This window comes from Clarias gariepinus, chromosome 22 (genome assembly GCF_024256425.1).
Source record: "Clarias gariepinus isolate MV-2021 ecotype Netherlands chromosome 22, CGAR_prim_01v2, whole genome shotgun sequence".
NCBI lineage: Eukaryota > Metazoa > Chordata > Actinopteri > Siluriformes > Clariidae > Clarias > Clarias gariepinus.
Window position 1 is genome coordinate 9,397,543 of NC_071121.1, and position 23,289 is coordinate 9,420,831.

At 38.2% G+C, this 23,289-nt stretch overlaps 1 protein-coding gene across 3 annotated transcripts; it reads left to right on the forward strand.

Moving 5' to 3' along the window:
- Positions 1–23,180, forward strand: atp13a2 (ATPase cation transporting 13A2). 3 transcript variants are annotated; one of them, XM_053482195.1, is made up of 29 exons: positions 1–129; positions 4,472–4,569; positions 5,670–5,837; positions 5,993–6,051; positions 10,154–10,223; positions 10,305–10,384; positions 10,493–10,570; positions 10,649–10,718; positions 11,556–11,690; positions 11,812–11,878; positions 12,079–12,210; positions 13,436–13,597; positions 13,702–13,812; positions 13,926–13,972; positions 14,091–14,279; positions 15,248–15,460; positions 16,405–16,512; positions 16,634–16,790; positions 16,893–17,004; positions 17,147–17,271; positions 18,168–18,352; positions 18,499–18,591; positions 18,681–18,760; positions 18,940–19,092; positions 19,230–19,326; positions 20,230–20,453; positions 20,542–20,693; positions 20,923–21,095; positions 21,240–23,180. In XM_053482195.1, the coding sequence occupies exons 1-29, from the start codon at positions 117–119 to the stop codon at positions 21,405–21,407; spliced, it is 3,519 nt and encodes a 1,172-aa protein (XP_053338170.1). In that variant the 5' UTR covers positions 1–116; the 3' UTR covers positions 21,408–23,180. The 3 variants fall into 3 exon arrangements, with proteins under 3 accessions (XP_053338170.1, XP_053338172.1, XP_053338171.1); XM_053482197.1 differs by lacking the exon at positions 1–129 and adding an exon at positions 826–981; XM_053482196.1 differs by lacking the exon at positions 1–129 and adding an exon at positions 831–976.
- Positions 23,181–23,289: the final 109 nt, after the last annotated feature.

Consider the following 23,289-nt stretch of genomic DNA (forward strand, 5'->3'; position numbering starts at 1 on the left):
GTCGCAAACTATGTTTTGGTCCAGAGGTGCCAGGAGCCGCAGATGTTATAGACTGGTGTCAGTACTCAGGAGAAGTGTTGGACTAAAGCGAAATGGATTTAGGGTTCTGTTAAGGAATGCATGCAGCAGGTGAGTCTTTCTGAGGTTGTAAGGTCTGTACTGAGTATGCACGCGCGTCAGGGTTGAGTTACTTTGAACTCTTAGTCTTGTACTACTGTAACCGCTCTGCATGCAGTTCTACTCTTGTTTCTCATATTGCATTGTTCACACTTTCAGTTGTCTTTCACTAAATGGTAATGCGTGTGTGTTGCTTTGAAGCATACAGTTTACTCTGCTCTGCTGGATTGGGTGTTTGACTTGTTCAACCTGAAGACTGAACACACAAAAGAAGGAGCTGATCTCAATAAATGCATTGTGTTTAGTAAATATTTAAGGTATTAAGGCACACCTTTAGTCACCCTTGGGTCAATACATGCCTTAGGTGGAGTAACAACTAAACCATAGTGAGTCCCACTGAGAATAAACAGCAGATCCTCTTTTTAAGCCTTGCTTTATACACAAGGTGAACACATCTGGCTAAAATGCCAGGCTCCAGCTGTGTGAACATTTAAACTAGGCTATCGAACCTCATCTCCTATATAAAACTCTACAATCAGACATTTAAATCATTGTTTAAAACACTTTCTGGTATCCTCTGAATTGCTTGGGCGCTTTGGTGGAGGAGGTAGGAGACATGGAGACGTGGAGGAGTTACTTCCTGTATTTGCACACGGAGCCAAGTCTGGTAAATCAAGCCGGTGGCTTGTGTGCCTTTCTTTTTTTTTTCACTCTCTCTTTGTCCCTCCTTCCTTCCTTCGCACACACTCACAGAGACCTTTCAGAAGCTCACTGAGTCTCAGATACAATAAGCGCTGACCGTCATCATGTCACAGGTTCAGTGAAAAGGGCTTTCAGGAAAGGAGACAACGAATCAGTGGTAAGGTAAAACTTAAAAATGTACATTTTATTCGCTGTCATTGTAAATACCCCTGCTTGTCGTGCTATGTTTAAAAGAAAAGAAACAGTGCAAAGCTGAAATACTTTGTAGATTACATATAGGAATACTTATTGGTTACAGGATCAAGTTTAAATACGAAGGTTGAATCCATAGGTCATGCAACCATTATTCTACATCTCATACATTGACTTCACTGTGCTGATCCTGCTTCAGACTTGAACACACAAGATGTTCATGTGTAGGTTAAATGCAGCACTACTGGAACAACAGGTTTTTAATTTCACAGACCTGCCGTGTTTGTGTAGTGTGTTCTGTATGTGTTAGGTGTTTTCACAGGACAAGTGGTTCAACTTTATTTAAGCTTTTCATTTTAGTCGTGAAATATATGATGTATATTTAATTAACTGTGATGGCTCATTAAAAAAAAAAACAACAGTACAGAAGGGACTGTGATATAAATGAAGGAAAGAGCAGACAGGATAATCAGAGAAAACTTAAACTTTTTATGGCTGAGCTTTATTCTATTATATAGTCTTTACTGAAGAGTAGTTTTCCACAAGGTCAAATAATGGATGCGGGCTGGGAAGATATCTAATCAACCATAATATTAAAAACACTGTCAGGTGACGTGAATAGCTTTCATTGTTAGAATTGTTCCTGTCAAGCAGTGAAATACAGTATATCAGGCACAAAGTTAACATTCATTTCTTAGAAGCTGTTGTGCTGGAAGTGTAAGGAAACTTACAAGTTGGCTAGACCAGTTGATTAGAGCATTTCTAAAACACCAGGACGTGATTAGTACCTAAATAAAGTGATCCAAGGGAAGACAACTGATGAACTGCAGACAGGGTCAAGGCTCAGGGATGTGTGTGGGGAGTGAAGGCCCTTCAAGCTCAAATTGCTGAAATAGTTAATGTTTGCTATGCTAGAAAGACATCAGGAAAAACGCGTTACAGCTGTATATGAGGTTGCGTAGGCACAGACTGGTCGGATAGCCCATGCTAATTGTCCACCACTGAAAGTACCTGCAGTGGGCAAATGAGCATCAGGACTAGGCCATGGAGAAATCTGAACAGACCAGACCAGAAACCAGTTTAATGGAACATGGTGGGCTAGTCTGTTCTGATGGATTGCGTTTCCGATTTCATCATGTGGATTGCCAGGTGTGAGTGTGTCAGTTACCAAGGGAGGAAATGAAACTAGGTTGAGCTATGGGGTAAAGGCAAGCCGCTGGAGGCAGTGTGATGCTCTGGGCAATGTTCTGATGGCAAGTCTGGAGTTCTGTCATTTATGTGCATAATATTTTGACACATACCATAAACCTAAATGTTGCTGCAGACCAAGTAAACAATTTGACAGCATGCAGATTTGTGGCAAAACAAGTTTTTCTAATTGAAGCAAGAACTATTGAAAACCGATAGAGATCATGATATGCTTTTGACAAGTGTGCTAAAAAGCACTAAAACGGTTATATATTTCGTGTGCAAAAAGCTGTAATGCTACCTGCTCCGGCTTTTTTAACATGAATAAATCAGCCTATAGTAGTGTTTTGTAGTATTTTAAGTGAACAGTTTAGTATCAGTTGGTATCAGTTAGTAGCAAACTCGTCCTTTGATTGTGATTTTGTAGTGAGTCAAACACCAAGTGTCAAGTATTTTCATAATTAGTTATAAGAAACGTTATTGGCTTACTGTCGCCTTGCACCTCCAGGATCCGGGTTCAATTCCCAGCCAGGTTAGTTTCCTGTGTCTGTGTTTGTATGCAGAATGAAGCGGTATAGACGATGAGTGAGTGAGTGAGTTACGTAGTACAAGTATGCTTTTTTTTAATGAAACAGAATGTTGAACTGCAAACCAAATTCACCACAGTGGTAAGGCTACAGCAGTGGTTCTCAGGCCTGGTCATGGAGAACATATGCTCTGCACATTTTAGTGTTTTCTTAGCTGTTAGAAGACCTTATTTAACTACTAAGGTAATTAACGGCCTTTTCTAAATTGAATTGGATGTGTTAAAGCCGGGCAAACAGTAAAATGTGCAGGGCATGTGAACCTGTAGGGCCAGGGTAACCTGGTGTTTGCACAGTATCCACATTGCAGAAAATCCTTTTTCACAGGAAGTATTGTGGTTGTTAAGCAACACATACCTGTCATTTATTACAGCTGAAGTGACTGCAATGGCAGAAACAAACTGGCTTTTTTTTTCTTGGCTTCAGCTTTCTCCATAAATTAACTGAACGCATTTAGGTCACTCATTTTCCTAGCCGGTAGTTCGCCTTCACTGATCATGTGCCAGAAAGAATTGATGCGATTGGCTTGTCACGATGTGGCCGCTACTGTATGTGTCGGATTTCAAATTAAATGTTGTGTTAAAGGCAAACTTTGGGTGTCAAAGAAAATTATTTAACAAACAGAGTAAATGCCAGAAAATGGGTTTTTATATAAAAAGTTTTATAAAAAAAGTTTTTCATATTTTATAACTTGTTCTTATCTTCTATAGGCATATTTTCTAGAGCTAAAGTGTTTTTTTATATTTTATTTCTTTTTGATAATTAACAAAAATATTCACTGCATATCGTACCTTTGTATGTGACAAATAAAAATTTAATTTGTTTTGGTGTCTGTTAAAGTGTTCTCTAATAGAGGTAGCCTCTTATGCATTATAATACTCCTTGCTACATTGCAAAAAATTGTTCAGGAATGCTTTGAGGAAAAACAGTATAAGGTTATGTCTTGGCCTCCAAATTTTCCAGATCTGAGTTAGGTCTAGCATCTGTTAGAAATTCCAACTTGCAACCTACAGAGTCCAGGACATAGATTCTACAGATCTGAGGATCCTTGTTCGAGCCCCACACCCCGTACTACCCAGCCACTGCATGTAGTGCCGGGCCTAAGCCCGGATTAAATGGGAGGGGTGCGTCCAGAAGGGCATCCAGCATAAAAACATGTGCCAATTTGTGTGCGGGTCGGTTGGTCTGCTGTGGCGAGCCCTTGATGGAATCAGCTGAAAGAATGTAGTAGTTTTAATATTGTAAAATCTATAAGAAACCTGTAAGTAAAATAAATACACAAATACAAATAAAAAACAAAAACAAAAAAAAACACAGATCATCCTGATGCAATTAGTAATGCAATTAAACAGACCTTGGTGAAATTTGTATATATATTTGTATATATGTGTTATATGTGGTGTGTGTGTGTGTGTGTGTGTGTGTGTGTGTGTATATATCTTAGGGGATAGTTAAACTAGAATTCTTCATTGTTATTATTATATAATATATATTCTTAGCTTGGTTAAGTTAATTAATTTAAATCGTCTCAAATTTGGCTTTGGGACAGTTGTAGTTCACTTTGCTAATCCAGATGAAGGAAGTATGCCTGCTGAGCTTTTGTGTACAGAAGGGGTGTGTAGGCCATGTTTCTTTCTTGCTAAATTGATCTTGCGTCATTCACCAAAGTGGTCAATCTCTCTCTGCAGGGAGCTGTTGTCAGCTGCCGAGTGGGTCGACCCACGCAGATCCGGTGTCCAAATATCTGGATTCTGGAGCTGCAGACGTCCACTATATCTGTCACATGGTACTGAACATAGATCATGATTATTCGATCCGATTATAAGACAGCAATGCCAAACAAAAATTTAAAAACCTAATCAGAAGAATGCAGTTTAAAATAAACATGAAAAAATTGTCCCAGAATGAACTCGCAAAATACTCTAGGCCTGGGTAAAGTTATGGCACATGTTGCTTTTCTGAGATATTGTGAACTTTTTATAACTTTTTATCCTGTCATTTTCAAAGAGGAAGTTAATTATTGGTCAGCAAATGTTTCAAAGAAACCAAAAATTGCATAAGGATTCAACACTTTACACTGAAATCACCCCAGTTGACCTGTCATTGAAGAGACATTGAAATGAGTAGGAATGACATATAAAAGATTCCAACATATGAAAAAGGGGTGTTAAAATGTGTCTAAGAGGTTAGTCATTTCAGTAAGCACTGTTGGATCAATAATGTTGAAGTTGAATTTGCATCATACCATCTTTCATCTGAAAAACTTAAAGAGAAGAAAATAATCATAAAAAGAAATAGAAAATAATAGCAATAAAACCTTTAAATTATTTAAACTCAGCACAAAATGAAGACGGAGTCTGCGGATGGAAGCCAAAGTGAGGCCAACACTCTGACGTAGTTACACTGTGGCTGAGGGTGAATTAAAGGTGCACCAGACATCCACTTCAAGAGCGCTACATTACTGAGGACTGGGAACGTGAATCTTATTGGAGCTGTTTAAAATTTCCTAGTGAACAATCAACATCCAAACAACTTGAAGGTTCTGGAGCAAATCTACCTAGAAGAATGAAGACAATCCCAACGGAAAAGCTGCTACTGAAGCCAAACGTGATTCAGAGTGAAAGGGTTGAATGCTTATTCAGATTTATTTATTACGTTTTGCTGGCAAATAATGACGTTAAGACAATCTGCAATTTAAGAATAATTCATAAGCAAGACATAACTTCAAGGGGGTTAATTACTTTTGCAAGTTATTGTGTGTCTTAAAATTAATTTTGCCTTGTGCCAGTGTCTCTTTACACGTCATGTTTCATAATCTGTAGCAGGTAACAGCTTTTGTTGTGTGTTACAGTACCTTGTAATATTTTTTCGTTGACTTTTTTCCAGGATGTGCAGGGTTATAGACGAGTGTGCTGGAAGGTGTGGCTCTGCTACTTTGGTGCAATATGTACCTTGGGTATGCTCTTATTACTGTTCAGATGGCGACCCCGCCTCGGCGTCTTGGCTCGGTGCTCCTCCTGCCCCATTCCCATGGCAGATACCTTACTACTTAGGGTAGGATTAATAATTAATTAATGATTAAATTAATATCACATTTTGCAATATTAAAAATCCTGAAATGTTGTGTTAAAACAGGTTTATCGCATCTAGTGTGTCGTATAAACTATTGGGTTTCATTTTTTTTAATTATTATTTTTTTTATCATATAGAATAATTATGGGGAGCAGTTTGTCATAGAGGTACAAACAGAAGAGATTGAGGAAGGGAGGTAAGACTATTTAACATTTATATTTTCTGTATAATGTTAATATGTACTGTAAGCATAGCTTTTGGGATACTTTTCATCTTAATTTTATTTTGCTTATAATTCTTTTATTTTATTAATCATTAAAAATAATAATAAATTTTTTTTTACTGCATTTTGCATGCAGCAGCAGTGTTTTATATGATCACTTCATTGAGGCTGATGGAGACTCAAAGTTCATACAGCTAGTTGGATTGTCATATAGTCGTTTCCATAATTATTGGCACCCTTAATAAATAGGGTGTCTAGCTTTTTTTTATTGTCTAGCTTTAAAAAATTAAAGGTAAAACTGTTTAGCTTTAGATTTAAATCCAAATATATGTTTAAAAAACTTGTTAAACATTTCCCTTAAAAAGTTCCTTTCACAATGTATGTAAGAGAATTCACACTCCTTAAAATATTCTGTTATTAGTCAATTGCCTTCAGTCTTCAGAAAACCCAGTATTGCTTTTAAGAATTTCCTGTTTTGCTGGGATGTGTGTATATATGTATATGGGCTATAAAATCGCTCGGTCATCCATTATCACTGGGGAACTTTTAAAACTTACAACACAGCAGAGATGGTTGGTGACTCAACATATCTCTAATTGCTTTCATTTTGACTGAAAATAGCTCTTAACTATTTTACACTAATTCCATTACTTTGCAATCAGCCACCTTACCTGCTTTATTATTATTATTATTTAACAATTTGAGAAATAGGGCTTGTTCCGACTTAAATACCTGTTATATTCATAACCTGTAATTTGATTAAGGTAAGGTGTGTCATAACAAAGGATAAAGTTAAGGGTTAGGTTAAGTATCATAATAAAGGGTCTGAATACTTATGGTAATAGACGTCTTTTTTTTCAGTCTTTACTATAATTCTTTTATAAATTAACAAAACATTCCAGACTCCTGTTTTTTCTTTGTCATTGTGAAGTATTATGTGTTAAACAATGAGGGGGAAAAAAGGGTTTAAATCTATTTTAAGATCAGTGTGGAACCTAACAAAATGTGAAAAGGGCATCAGAACTTTCCATCTGCACAATATACAGTAGGTTTATGTTACAACGTAAGATAAGAACCTTGGATCAAATCTACCAAATACACTTTATAAAAGCAGGTGCAAAATGAATAGATGTACATCTTGTTGTTGCTGTTAGTCTTTCGGATGCTCCCGTCATAAGGTCGCCACAGCAACTTGGCACTTGGCCCTTTCTGACTCAACCCTCCCATTTTATCCAGCGCTGCATCCATTGGCAGTGGGTGGAAATTTAACCTGGGCCTTCTGCATGGCAGACGGGAAACCTACCACTGAGCCATCAATACCAATAGATGTACATGTGAAAGCAGAAACTACAAAGATATTACATCATTAAGAAGTATAACTGCATATAAAACCCCCGGGAATCCTAGTCTGCTGAAGGAAACTACTAAAGAGGCCGAAAATCATTAAAATTATAGAATGCCTATAAATCATAAAGATGATGTCCTCTATGCAAAACGTTTTTTCCGACAAATGTAGGCAAGGTAAAGGTTTTTTGGCTAATAATTAAAGTAAAATGTGTAACACTACCCCAATCAACACATCAAAACACTCATCTGTACTTGTAACCAGGAAATACTGAGGGAGATTTTATTTATAGATCTTTCTTAGAATAATCCCATTTTTTTATGACAGTGCAAAATGACACCAATGAAATTCAAACATAAAATGTCCTTGGTTTCCTGAACAACGTTGCCCTGTGTGTGTGATAGCACCGGACCAGTCTACATTTTTAATGAAGCAGTATAAAAATCATCTTTTTATTTTTTTTTCAAAACAGTAATTTTGACAGGGTCATAAAATGGTCTCGACTGGAACTATGAGGAAAAGTAAACTGATGCACAAGCACAATGATACAGTAAAAAAAGTATGCACCACTTCACCTCTTAGTCCACTACAGAAGATCTATTTACAGTTTCCACTAAAATCTCCAGCTTTCCTTCTTCGCTTGGAAAATGTCCAAGCCCAGACTTGTGCCCATAAAATAAAATCCCTCCCCGAGGCAACCACATTTTGCAAACCTGACAAACCGGTTGCTGACCTCAGGCTGATTGAGAGTTTGAGCTCCAGTTTGGAAGAGTTGTACAGGCTGAACGAGCTGGATTTATTTGTATAAGATCTGGGGAATATTCTCACAGTCATATGGTTGATATTTGTAGTCATCCCTTAAGACTCCAACAGAAATTGTACAGCAATTTTCTTATACAATAATAAGTATTAGACATTTCTATTTAAACATTGGTAGTTATTTAAGCAGTATCACATGGGAGGGAGTGCTGTTGTACTGCACGAGGTCACAGCCTGAGTACCGTTAGAAGTAAGCCACCTGTAACTCCTGTATCTGTCCAGGGTAGACAGTCTCAGAATACAAATATCTGAAAGTACATCTCGACAACAAACTGGACTGGTCACTTAACACAACGGCACTCTACAAGAAAGAACGGACCAGGTTGTATTTTCTGCAACACCATTCTTTAGATGTCCTATGAATCCTTTGTGGCGAGTGTCATTTTTTTTTTTTATTCTGCGGATTGTTGGGGCTGCAAGATGAAAGTATCTGACAGAATTACACTGGACAAGGTTATTGAAAGGGCCGGATCTGTGCTAGACATGGAGCTGGACTCTGTTGAAGTTGTGGCATAGGGGTGGATTCTGTCCAAAATATAATCAATCTTGAACAATCCTTTTTATCCGCTATACGGCAGATTCAGCCAGAGACTGATTACTACTAAGTGTTCTACAGAGCGCCACAAGAGATCATTTCTACCAATGGTCATTAAATCATACAACTCTTTTCAGTTATACTATGTGGGTAGTAAGTGTTTGTAATGATAAAATATTACATTAATATAATACTTGTTCCCACAGTCATTTACCAATTTGCTATTGGGCATTACCATTTTTCAAGTATTATATTTATTTTTTGCATTATATATTAAACTGTATAATTTGTTCAATTTTTATTTTTTTTGCATTGTATTGTATAATTTATGTGTATTCAGTCATGACTGATGTTCTGCGCCGTACTTGTGCAATACTGTATAAATGTTTTTTAAGTATTTTTTTTATTCTTTAATACATTTTAATTTAATTTTTTAGTTCTTCCCCTCTCCTTCTCCTCCTCTTTGTCTAATTTATTACTCTTTTAAAACAACGGTAAGCAACTATAACCACGACAATTTACCTCTGGGATTAATACAAAATTTTTAATCTTGAATGAATACAGTATATCACAGCTGTGTGATATTGCTTTTACACAATTCTAATAGATTAGTATTTGTTTATTTAAACAATAATTTTTTTCTGCCAAAACACATATACTTCAGTGGATGTGAAACTGGTGCCAGTTACTGTAATTCACAGGGGTGAACATAGTTTTCAATTCTTATTGGAATATTGTAGCCAAATAGTGATAAGAATAATGCATAAAGGTTGTGGACAGTCCTGAGAACCGTACGAGATTTACTTTATGTTTCTATTTAATCTTAACTTCCTAACGCCTAGTTTCCCAGGTTAAATCCTAAAAAGTGTAAAATTGAAAGCTAGTTTGCTATGTAGGGTGTAGAATCCCTTGTTCCACACATTAAGTAGTGCCCTTGAACAGGGGTTGTAGAGGGATGTGGAACACAGCCTTGTGTTAGAAGGTCCTGGGAGGATTCCTAAGTAGACACAGTGTTGTTTAAGATGCTATAATGTTATGAGATGGGTTTTCTTGCTGAAAGTGCTTCAACGACTGGTTTTGAATGTAGGTTTTGGCAGGCATTTGCTCTCTCCTCTTTCTAGTATGGTGGATCGGAGCCTACTTTCATACTGGTGACTGACAATGTAGATAGTGATTCTTTGAACACGTGTGACATTGAATGATACATGTAATTAAATGTCCTAGTGCTGTTATGCTTTATATCATCACTCGTGGAATACTTCTTATCCAATCAGATTACTCAGTCGAAACTAACCATTGTTGTTTCTTTTTGGAATTAAGTTACCATTGTGCTTATCTCAGTTAACCACAAATTTTATTTTATTTTATTTTTCCAGTTTAGGGTTTGCAGTAGGAGAGCTTGATGAGAATGAATGCAGAGACAATGTCAAGCTGCACAAAGATGAGGTAAATCGACAACACAAATCGGATTTTAATTGTTTCTAATTATATTTTCCTAACACTTTGTTGTTTACTTTTATTTCCTAGAAAACCCTACTGCGATACTACGTGTTTGAGGGAATGCGATATGCATGGTTGCCCAAAAAAGGGGCTTTCTGCAAAGTTAGGTAAAAATATATAATCACCATGTTATTACAGTAGTTATTTGTTTTGTATATTGTGTTGGCGTTTTTGCAATACAGAGTATATTGTGATATTTGATTGAATTTTTGCAGCATTCTGAATGAGGGCTGGACTTGTGCTGATGTGCACCACCATCAGCAAGGACTGACCCAACTGGAGCAAACTTCAAGGTCCCAGATTTCTGAATCGCATGACACCACACAGCCCCATCCTTTCTATTTCTAACTCACACCCATTTCTGCCTACAGGAGACAGATTTTTGGGGACAATATTATCGATGTGCCTGTCAAGTCTTATTTACAGTTGCTGTTTGAAGAGGTACCTTGTTTTGCCTTGATCTTATTGTAGCCATAGATAAACTCAGAAATAAAGATCAGAAATAAAGTTACTGGAAAGACAATATTAAGATCATCTCATGTAGTAGGAGCATTAAAAATGTATAGCATGTTTCCTAAGTGCAGTACAGTACCAAATTATTATTATAACCAAGAACGAGTACAATATAATAATACTTTAAAAAAAATACTATTTAAACTATCACTCACTTATTTTCTATACCGCTTTATCCTGTGTTCAGGGTCACGGGGGGCCTGATGCCAATCTATTTAAAATATCCGTTGCTTAAAATTGAGTATGTTTATATACTCTATGTTGGGTACATATGTATGTATGCATGCATGTATTTGTATGCATGTTTGTTCACTTACTTATTCTTTATATGACTTTCCCTTGATGCTGGCATGGAAAAAACACAAAATGCAACCCTTTCACTGGAATAACCTGACCTAGAAACATGGTGCAAACAGTGCACAAGATTGGCATGGCATAAAAACATAATGTATACATGACACTGGCATAGCTTGGCAGATAATAATGATGATTCTGATGATAATAAGCAGTGTAAAGAAGATAATTACAAGGTAGTGACCATGCTTAATCCAGTTGGCTCCATAGAGCTCCTCCTTACTGTTTGGTAACAGTATACAGTGTAAAGCATGTAAGGGGACTCAAATGGGGATTCTGATTTGTAACCACACTATGCTGTATTGTACTGCTTGGTGTGATCCTGAGGCCACTTTTATACTTTTAGTACATTCTGCCATGATACTACTGACTCTCTTTTTTTAATCCAGTTTTGTCTTGATCCTCATGCAGGTTCTGAACCCCTTCTACATTTTTCAAGTTTTTAGCATCGTCCTATGGATGATGGATAACTACTACTATTATGCTGTTTGCATCTTTGTAATCTCTTTCATATCCATCGTTGTATCCTTGTATGAGATCCGGAAGGCAAGTACATGATGTCATATCTGCACCTCCTACATAAACACAGACATGCTTATTTAAGACGCATAAGCCATGTTTGTCATGACATACTCATTTATTAAGGTTTCTTTTTGTGACTTTGCAGCAAAGCAGCACTCTGCGCAGTATGGCCCAGCTCATCGAGAATGTCACTGTACGCAGAGCGACCGGAGGTGATCTTAAAAATTTTATCTTACTAAAACATTACACAGTTTGGAGTATTTACCTGCCTTGTAATTAAATCGGGCAATAAAATGTCAATATATCCATAAAATATGTGCATTATTGACTTTTGAAGTTGTTTGATTAAGTACCTGCCAATGTGTGTGACTTCTCTCTTTCTCTGTGTATGTGTGTGTTCCGTGCAATCTAGAGGAGGAGTGTGTGAGTTCAGTGGAGCTGGTGCCCGGTGACTGTGTTGTGATTCCTGCTGAAGGTCTGCACCTACCATGCGATGCTGCCCTGCTAGCCGGGGAGTGCATGGTTAATGAGAGCATGCTGACTGGTGAGTACACTCAAGTACTCTTATTCAGGTTATAGCCATATGGAGAGTTTACATCAAGGAAAATCTAATAATTGGGTATAAGGACAGACTTCTAATTTATTAAGAGACAAATAAGTGAAGGAAAACTTGAACAACTGAAAACATACTTACAAAAAGTAGTCTGCTGCTTTTAATTTTTGCCGTCATGATCCAAAATTGACCCCCTTTGTCAAACAATCATAGATGAGACAGAATTCTTGTAACCAGTCATAACACATAAGGCGGGACTTGTTGGATCCCTATGCTTGGGCCCAGTACAAATTGTACTTATTTTAATCTCCCAAAAAATAAAACGCACTGCTGATAAATCTCAATCTCAACTGATCCTCCAGTTTATTTAGCACTTTAGCACCATTCAGTATGACGTCGCCAACTCCCGAAAGTGCGATGGATATGGCCTAATGTATATGATATGTATGGCACAGGACTTAAGCACAAAAAAGCACAAGGGGAAATCCATGCAAATATTTCAAAGATTCTACTTTTGCTTTTATATGAGTTGTTTTCAAATAATAATATAATTTCCAAGTAAAATTGTTGTAGTAAACTAAAAAAGAATGCACGCCGCTTTAGACAGTCTTCACCATGGTCAACTTCTCCACCAGCAAACCAATTATCCACAGTGCGGATCTTTCTGAATATGCAAAAAAAAGATTTTGTTACAGCAGGTGCATGGCGTAGAGCTTGTGGTATAATCACCGAAGCCTCCTATAATAAAAACATGCAGGCTTTTACTTTCTCTTTCTTTTCTTTGTACCGTACTTAAGAGGACATGGCTGTAAATACTGGATACGTTTGCTACTGTTAAATTGTCTTGCAATACACTGCTTCTGGACTGTTAAGTGAAGTGATGTGAAGGATGAATCCCTGTGGGAGTTTGGTCTCCAGCACAGCAGACAGACTGTTTTTCAATGTAGAGCAGCCAGTTGGGAATATTAAACTCCTTGTAGTAGATAAACACTATTAGATTGCAGTGTTGATGTAACCATCATGAGGGAGATCCAGAGGAAATGAGAGAGGGAGATTAAAAGCTTGAGGGAGCAAAACATTCCAGCATCCTAGGGAAGTTACATTCATTTAATGAAAAGCTTACAGCCTTGGAGTGTTTAGGTTAAAATGTTTGCAGACCTGCTTATATAAGAATTACACTGTTCTTGTCTACTTCAATTTCAATCTCGACTGTCAGGTGAGAGCGTACCAGTAATGAAGACCCCATTGCCAATCTCTGAAGTGAAATACACCCCAGAGTCTCAGCGCAGACACACACTGTTCTGTGGTACACAGATCATCCAAGCCAAAGGAGGTAGTCATCTTGGGAAGGGGGCCATAGCTGTAGTTACCCGCACAGGTACCTGAGTTGTTTGGATATGCCTGGTTGTAGGAATTTATTTCCATGACCATCTTTCAGCTATAAATCCAGACCTGTTCTTTCCTTCTTTTTTTTCTCATTAGGTTTTTTCACTGCTAAAGGTGATCTCATCAGCTCCATTCTCTACCCACAGCCGGTTAACTTCCGTTTTTATGCAGATGCGATGAAGTTTCTACTTTTCTTAGGAGTCGTGGGTAAAGTCATGTTATCAAAGTGTTCAGATTATTACCCATTGTGCAATAAATACAAGTCAATATAATTTGGATATATGAGAATCACATGCTAGTTACATGTCCTTCCATTGCAGCGCTAATTGGCACCGTTTACAGTTTAGTGATGCTTTGGAGGAGCAATGTAAGTAAGAAGAAATAATGTATAAAAATGTACCATTTGTTGTATACTGTTGTTGATGTGGTTTAGTGTTGATATTGTAGCCATCATTATAGACATCAACCAACTTTTTTTTTCTTAGACAACATGGTTGCTGCTCGTGATCCGTTCTCTTGACATCATAACCATTGTGGTGCCTCCAGCTCTTCCTGCTGCTCTAACAACCGGGACGATCTACGCCCAGGGGCGCCTCAAGAAAAAGGGCGTGTTCTGCATAAGTCCGCCTCGCATTAATGTCTGTGGGAAGATTTCTCTCTTCTGCTTTGACAAGGTAAAGTCAAGCCATACTCTCGTAGCTGTCTACATAGTCTTGTGTATGTTTGGATGAAAAAATGAAAAAAGAAAGTAAGGAAGTGGAGCAGTTATGAAAGATTTATCATAAGGTGTTGGTGGCTTGTGGTAGGCTCTCGTTCCATCCAGTTCCCCACACCCAGCCATTGGGATTGCAGAGCATCCTTGCAGCCTGGCTAACAATTTGAGGGTTACATCATGAAGGATACCTGCCATAAGTTGAAATTTGGACAAAAAAATAGTAATGCACTTGGTTTATTTTTAATGATTGAATTAAAGAGAAGAAAACAATTATTGTGGCATAGTCAAAAGGATGGACACCACTAACTCATGCAGATATTACCATTTGCAATTGTAATAGATAACATTTTAGTCAGCTGGAAATTCTTATTTAATGTGTCTCTATTTGCTAATCCTTGCAGAACACGTCCACTTCTGAGATATCCATGTCCTATCTTGTACACAAAGTATGTTTAGGATCTACGTTTATATTTGGGGATTACCAGGGACCACCCAATGTTATCCTGATAGCTGCTTAGAGAAGCTGATGGTTGATGTAGATGCTGTATATATAAATTTTTTTTACAAAATCCAATAAAATATGTAATACCCAAACGTTTAAATACAACGCAGTCTGACAGGTGACCTAGGGGAAAGAACAGTGGCTTGGTTTGACTTCACAAGAAAGGTCACTGCAAGTCAATACAAAGCTCTTCTGACTGATGACCTTTGTCATATAATAAACCATTTCTATTCTCATAGGGTTTTCAGGATGACCCTGCCCCCCCATTCACAGGGCATGAGGGTCACTAAATGGACTATGAGAATGATTTATATTGTGTGCTCTGACCTTCACAGTTACCAGATTAATCAATGTAGAAATAAGAGGTAATATTGGAACGCAGTCAATTTAATTACGGTTGATATTCTCTGTTTTCTTTTTCTCAGACAGGTACTCTGACTGAGGAGGGTCTGGACGTGTGGGGGGTGAAGGAGGCTAATAAAAACGGTGCAGGGTTTGACGAGCTGGTTCCCGACCCCCGTTTTCTCTCCCCGGGACCGATGCTGTCGGCCTTGGCTTCGTGTCACTCGGTAGCTTTGCTTGGAGGTCAGCTCATTGGAGACCCACTGGAACTCAAAATGATTGAATCTACAGGCTGGGTGAGGACACTTTGGCAGTTTTCTCTTAGGAATGTGGAAATATGTGAATAGCTTGTTTGCTCATTTGCTTTTTACCAGCTTGCCAACTTCTTCTTCTTTTCCATGTCACATGACATGCACCCAAGTGTCATATGAGAGGATAAAGGCCTAGTATGTGTTTCCTGATAAAAATCATAAAACAAGCAACCACACCTTTTTAAACTGCTGCTCATGCAAATGTACACATTTTAAGAAGGGCACTTGTGTCTTAGATCAGCTGACACAGTGACTTCCACAGCTGGTTTGTGTCACTGTGATTGATGAGGGATAGAGCATGGTTTCATTGTTGAGTTTCATGATGACTGGATGGACGATTCCTGTTGGACCGATCACGATTCTGAAGCAAGAAGAGACAAATTAAATTTGGTTTTTCGTGCATATGTTTTTCCTTCATTTGGTTCCTATGCATCTACCTTTTATGGACACTTGGCTTGGGAAAAAGTGCTTTGCTAAAGAAAAGTGGAAGAGAAACTACTGCTTCAGTCTTGCTTCCTCCACCGGAAGGGTCAATGATATTTCTGTTTATTGTAATGGAAATCAATGTGCTTTTTCATTTTCCTTTGATTTTCTTCTTAATTTAGTCTTTAAATGCACAATCCATCTATCCCCTTCTGCATGCATGAACGTAGAGACTACCATGATTACCTAATGTCACCCTGAGTCATAGAGGAGAAAGACAACGCCATGTCCACTCAGGGGACACATCTACCTTTGTTTTTTGGAATCCTTTCGAACGCTGGAGCAAAAGCTTTACTGTCGCATCATTTTTGAGCTCAGTAACAATTAAAATCTTGACCATGAATTATATTGTAGTGCATGATCTTAATATAATTTGTAAGACTTTAAAGAAGAAAATTAAAAAATATGAGAATATGTCAGTGAAGGTCTTTGTGTAAAAATGGTAGAAACTGGAGGAGCCGACTAATGAAACGGGCACTAGTGTTGAGTTTGGAAGTCATCGGATCCTCGCAGTGATGAGGCCACCGGCTTCAGAGTTCCAGCCTGATGGCATAGTGAGTACACAATAAGGATATGAAACCAAACCAAAATAAGTTAAGTGTATTTTTCACATCACAGATTTCCAGCGCAGTACTTCAGCGCAGCCCTTTGTTTCCCTTCCCTTTCTGTTTCCAGGCCATAAGACAGTCGGTGGCAATAGTGCGCCGTTTCCCTTTTTCCTCCTCTTTACAGAGGATGAGCGTCGTGACCGTGGACTCATTGGACAGCTCAGCTCGCTGCTTTCTTAAAGGAGCCCCTGAGATGGTTGCCAGCCACTGTGTGAAAGAAAGCGGTAAAAACCGTGATTCCGTTTCTACAAATCCTCACTTGTTTTGCTGCTCTTTTCTTTTCAGTGGTCATCTGATTTATTTGCCCTTCACTTTGTGCCCTGCAGTACCTTCTCAGTTTACCAACACACTCCAGGAGTTTGCGAGCGAGGGCTTCAGGGTCTTAGCGCTCGCCTACAAGAAGCTTGATGCCCAGACAGACCTCAGCAGTATTAAAAGGTCAGTTCTGTGAAGTTTTTTTTCTTTTCTTTTTACATTTTTTGAACAGTTTTTTGAAGATAAAATTTTTCAAGATGAAATAAGCCTTTGATAATGTTTTATTTTTAAGCTTGTGCATGATGTTTAATGTATTTGTTGGTAGGGTAGATGTGGAGGCAGATTTGCAGTTCTTGGGGCTGTTAGTGATGAAGAACCAGGTGAAGCCTGAGAGCGCAGGAGCCATCAGCGTTCTGAGACAAGCGCTAATCCGACCCGTCATGGTCACTGGTACAAAAACAGTATAATTGTACATTGAATGTTTTGGTAGATGAGGTTTACAGACTTTGAGATGTATTGAGATGTTCCTTTACAAGCTATGCACTTAAATTTTTATACTACTTCTACTACGAGGTGGTATCAAAAAGTTTTAAGATCAGCTCTGTTTATAAGAAAGTACTTAATTACTTATTACTTACTTACTTATTGATACTTTATTATTATCTAGCGAGTAAGGTGGGATGTCTTTTGGCACACTGACTTATGACGGTCAGTGCTCCCTGTGACTGTGTGTGTAGCCTCATGCTTTGGCGTGTTACAAAACTAGTCTCAAAACCTTTTGATAACCACCTCATACTTCTACTACTAATAATAACAACAAAGCCAGCACTTTGCCTTAAGTGCTTTTAACTACTCTTTATATCCTTTGAACAAACGTATAATTCACCTTCCTGTAGCCCATTTACATGCATCATTCTTCTCATACCTTATCTGTTATAACTTAAGTCAGGCTTCGAAACATGGTGCAATATGCAAAGTAAGGTATTTCACTATTGTATATATCATTGGACAAAGTTTTCTTTTTGGTCTTCTTTGTCACAGACCTTTTGATCATTTTGATTTGTACATATTTTCTTACGCATTTCATACACAATATGTTTTGATTCTGTTAGGCTACTTTGCGACAGTGACCATTGTTAAAAGCAGAATATAAACAAAATTGAGTTGGATGAAATAAAAAATGTTGTATTCCAAGCATGCGATTAGCTTGCCACACTTTGTAACTATTGTATTCAGCTTTGTTATTATAGTACCACACTCAAAGACGTTTTTTTTTGGTTTGTTTGTTTACAGACGCATGACATTTTTTATTTTTTTGCTTAAACTTTCACTTCTCTTCCTTTCAGGAGATAACATCCTGACAGCACTGAATGTAGCCCGAGCATGTGGAATGACATCCTCGCACGAGCAGACTATTTTTGTTCATGCGTCGCCCCCTAGTGCCACCTCAACTGCATTGTTACGATTCCATCTAGGTGAAGGTGCGGCCGCTGTCGTCAGCACTCAAGAAACCATGGATATCCTAGATCAGGTTTTTATACATGACTTACTTTGGTTTATTGCTTTAAAGCAGAGAACAAATTTTTCATTATTTATAGAACCTGAATGTGATGCATTGTGTGCACGCCTTTTCCTCCTTTGGGTAAATATACTAAAGGCTTTCGTTCTGTTTCGTAGGGCCTTTATCAGAACAATTTTAAGTATCATATGGCTATAAATGGAAAGTCCTTCGCAGCACTGTGCGATTATTTTCCAGAGGAACTACCTAAGGTACGTTCACTAAACTGCAAGTGCATTCATCACATACTGACTGCTTTCCAAACTGGATGTGCACACACTCTGGTGTCTGTGTACTGCAGGTTCTGATGAAAGGAACAGTGTATGCACGGATGTCTCCGGACCAGAAGACTCAGCTGGTTAAAGCTCTACAGAAGCTGAAGTAAGGATGGAGAAGATCTACGTAATAGTTCTGATCTAATCTGGTTTATAGTACAAACAACGGTTGAGTTGATACAGAATACAGAAGATGCATTTCTTGTTTCAGTTTTAGTCAGAACTATAGTACGTATGTTGTGGCTGTTACGATGTTTATTGCTTAAATATGCTTTCCATCTTCAGTTACAGAGTGGGTATGTGCGGGGACGGAGCTAACGACTGCGGAGCGCTGAGGGCTGCTGATGTCGGAGTCTCTCTGTCTGAGGCTGAGGCGTCTGTTGCCTCTCCCTTTACCTCGAAATCCAACAACATCAGCTGTGTGCCTCTGCTGATCAGGTCCAATTAAAGAGTTCCCTTTCTCGTCCCTGAATCATATATACAGTACAATATAACTTTTTTTTGCATTGATATATTTTATTCATATATCTCTTTTTAAGCTTTTTTAATAATGTGCATGTCTTTTGTTTAAACAGGGAGGGAAGGTGCTCACTGGTGACATCCTTTAGTCTTTTCAAATATATGGCATTGTACAGTCTGATCCAGTTTGCCTCTGTAGTCATCCTCTACACTGTGAGTGTTTAATCTATTACAATTAGCTAAATTTGTCTACATTCTGTATTATGTTCACTGCCGTCATTTTTGTCTGATTATGTTAATGTAAAATGTATTTTATTTCAACAAATTCAATATTTAATAAGGCCAGAGTGTAAATAAAGCAAAGAGAGTTTATACTATATATATACTGTAAGATGGGAGGGTTGCGTCAGGAAGGGCATCCGGCGTAAAAACCTGTGCCAAGTTGTAGTGTGGACTGGGTATTCCGCTGTGGCGACCCCTTGCCGGGAGCAGCCGAAGGACCACCACCAACAACAAGTGTGTGTGTGTGTATATCGGGTGTCAATCTGGCAACCTGACCTCTTAAGTCACTGCTTCTCTTCAAAATGACAGACCATACGATCTACTTTCACCCATGCCCCAACCGACAGTTTGTTTAATTAACGATTGTAAAAGACCTGGGACACGGAGTGATGCATCTGTAGGTTTAATGTCCCATGTCGCAACTCATAGGAATGTCTCTCGTCCAATCAGATTGCTCGATCGGAGCTAGCTGTTGTATAATAAGAAATACTACAATAATTTAGCAGTAGAAACTGTGTCATTGTTGCTATAATATAGATTGCAACCAATAGCAGAAGTAATGCCTGAAGAGGATGTAGAACAGTAATGACTGTACACCAGTATCACATTTAACCAACTAATGTAGAACAGTGTGTGCAGTTTGAAGTTAAGGAACAAAGAGAACAGTTGAGTGCTCAGATGAAAAAAACTCTTATCTTCAAGTAGTTTTTTTTTTTTTGCCTGTAAGCAATGGCTAAACTATGAGATGTTCTTGGAGCTAGAGGATAATTCACAATCTCCTTTGTGGATGTGTCATGTTAGATTTGTATTAATTAAGTTACTTTTCTGGCTTAGGTGAAAACAAACTTGGGTGATTTCCAGTTTCTCTTCTTTGACCTGGCCTTGGTGACCGTGCTGGCTATAGTGATGGGTCGAGGCGGCCCCAGTGATTATCTTCACCCCCAGCGACCCCCCGCCTGCCTTCTGGCTATTCCTGTTCTTTCTGCTTTACTCCTACACACCTTGCTGCTCATCCTGGGCCAAGTTGCTGCTCTGCTGTTCACCAAATCACAGGAATGGTAAGTCTGAGAAATCGACTCATAGTTGTTGAAAGTATCTAGCTCACAGACTTATCTTTTATGTTATCTTTTTGTTACCCCCATGTAGGTATGTTCCACTCAATTCCACTGTCACAGGAGCAGGAAATTTGCCGAACATGGAGAATGCCAGTGTGTTTGCTCTCTCAGGGTTCCAGTACATCATCATGTGTATAGTTGTGACGAAGGGCTACCCTTACAAGAAACCACTTTACCACAATGGTAATGTATAAAGATCATTTTCGGCATCTGGATTTATTGTGATATCCTATTATTGGACTAAAAGAAAATCATTAGGTTTTTGGGTTGTCAGATGAGATAAGCACTCGTAATGTCTTTATGCATCTTTTGTACCAGTAACAAGGTTGTGTCAGAAAATTTGTTTAAATTGTTGTAATTTTATTTAAATGTCCTTATTAAACCCCCCTAATATTTTCTGTTGTTTCTGTAGTCGTTTTTCTCTTCGTGCTCGTGATCCTGTTTGCGGTAATGATTTGGTTGGTTTTGGTTCCCAACACCTTTTTCCATAATTTTCTGCTGTTGTACAACATCTCTGACATGAACTACAACATGCTGCTGTTGGCACTCGCTGCTCTCAACCTCTTCACATGCTATTTGCTGGAGGTAAAAAACAATAAAACAAAAAATAACTATGATAATCAACCAAACCAAATGTTTTCCAGCAATTATGTCACTGCTAGTTTTTAAAAAAGGTTTGTAATGTTGTAAAGTGGATTACTTTAAACTGTGCCATTTTTCCACCTCTAGGTTTTTATTGACAAATTTGTCCCGGACTGTCTCCGTACCCTTCGTAGAAACCGACAGTCGAAAAAGCAGTACAAGCGCTTGAACGCCCAACTAACAGAAACTCCATCGTGGCCACCGCTGGATCAGCCGCTTCACCCAACACAGTGTTCCGTCATCGGGGTTAGCTAGCATAAGCCGCCGTGAACACTAATAATAAAATGTTTCAAAGTGCCAGTAATGGACTACTACCTCCTAGATATGGATTCAATGAAGGTATAACTTAATACTTGATGAAGTTCTTTTCACATTTTTGGGCAGCTACCAATACTCAAGACTCTGCTATCAATAAGCCCACTGTTACAATTTCTAAACAGCTAGCTTCACTTGCAACCTCTGGTGAAAATTATGAATTAGCCACACATAGAGGATGTTCACCCATGACAAGTAACGAAAAGGATTGTATTAATAGTTTGACATTCTGGCTTTGTGTAAGACACCCTGGACATTCATTCATCGTTCATACCGCTTATCCTGTGTACAGGGTTGCGGGGGCCTGGAGCCTGTCCCAAGGGAGACTTGGGGCACAAGGTGGGGTACACCCTGGACAGGGTACCAATCTATCGCAGGGCATACCCACCCAAACACAAAGCAAGAAAAGGTGGAACTTGAACCCTCAACCCTGGTTTTGCTTTTAAATAAAACTATTTATTTGAATTTGTGGCATGCACTGTGGCCTCGCACCTCCGGGGTCAATGCTTTGTGTCCTGGCTTTGTGGTAGTATGTGTGGATTTTGCATTTTATCCACATGCTTGGTGGATTTCTTCTTGGTTCTTTGGTTTAATCTTACAGTCCAAAAACAAGGAGATTAAACTAATTGGCATTTCCATTTGGGGTTTTTTTTGCATTGTGTCTCCGAGCCCCTGAACAGGATAGGGAGTACAGATAATGAGTGAGGGGCTTTATTTTTTTTTTCAGGAACTAGAAAAATTTCCAAAATTTCACTATGCTCCTTTGGATTGACTTAAAGTTGCCATCTCCCTCGGATTGTTGCCCGTCATGCAATCCTGTCATGCATTTTCTTCATTTCTAATATGGCAGTACTTCCTGTGGAATGTACATAGACCATGCGAATAGCTATCTCATGTGGCCTGCATGTGACCACTTTTGAGCTTTGGCCAAGGACCTACTGTATACATTTTCTTTTTCCCCCCAGATTTTCAATGTGTAAATCCCATTTTAGCTCCATCACAATTAGCGATTTCTGTTTCCAGCCATTTGTTTTTCTTTTTTTTTACTTTTATATTTTTAAGGCATATTACGTTGATGTCTTCCCTGATCTATTACAACCTTCTCGTTTTGTATATATTGGCACCAAATGCTAGAGAGAGTAGACTTGGAACAACATGTTTTACTACACTCCATATTGGATTTAATTATTGAAGGAGTTCTATAATCCTTTCCTAATTGAAAACTCTCTTGTTGGCACCATGTTTTCTTTTAATTAGCTAAATCAAACAGTTCATTACAACATTTTTTAGCCATTCATGTGGATCTTGAGTGTGTGAATCCAAAATATGTGAGAACAAAAAAATTCTCTTCCTTTTTCTGTTTCTATCTTTTTTTTTTGTCCATAAATGTGCTGAACCAGACATTCAAATTATTTGCTTGGTAATTTCAGGCAAGAAAATAAAGTAGTAGAGGAAGGGGATGGGGCAATTCACAGCTTACCATCTTAGTAAAAGTTATGTTTTATGCATTCTGATTAGATAGAAAAATATTCTTCCACAAATGGGTGCAGGTGGCAGTAGGTCATTTGCATTGAAATATACAGACATTGCATTTGAAACAGGAGGAAATTCCTTGTTAAACAAAATGTGTCGCATTTAAGACCTGTAAGTGCTTCCTTATAACTGCAGACTAGTTTGCATTTTCAGACTTGTGTCCTTATTTGTTTAATAAATGCAAATTAAAAGGTGACTCCATGTTTTTTTGAGAACACCAAGTCTATAATTAATTGTATTTGTTTTGTCAAAGTTAGAATACTCAACTATTAAATAAAATTTTTTTAAA

Coding starts and splice junctions, on each gene's coding strand:
- atp13a2 (XM_053482195.1), top strand. Junction 5,838..5,992: donor CAGATACCTTACTACTTAGG/GTAGGATTAATA, acceptor TTTATCATATAG/AATAATTATGGGGAGCAGTT. Junction 11,691..11,811: donor CCTTGTATGAGATCCGGAAG/GCAAGTACATGA, acceptor GTGACTTTGCAG/CAAAGCAGCACTCTGCGCAG.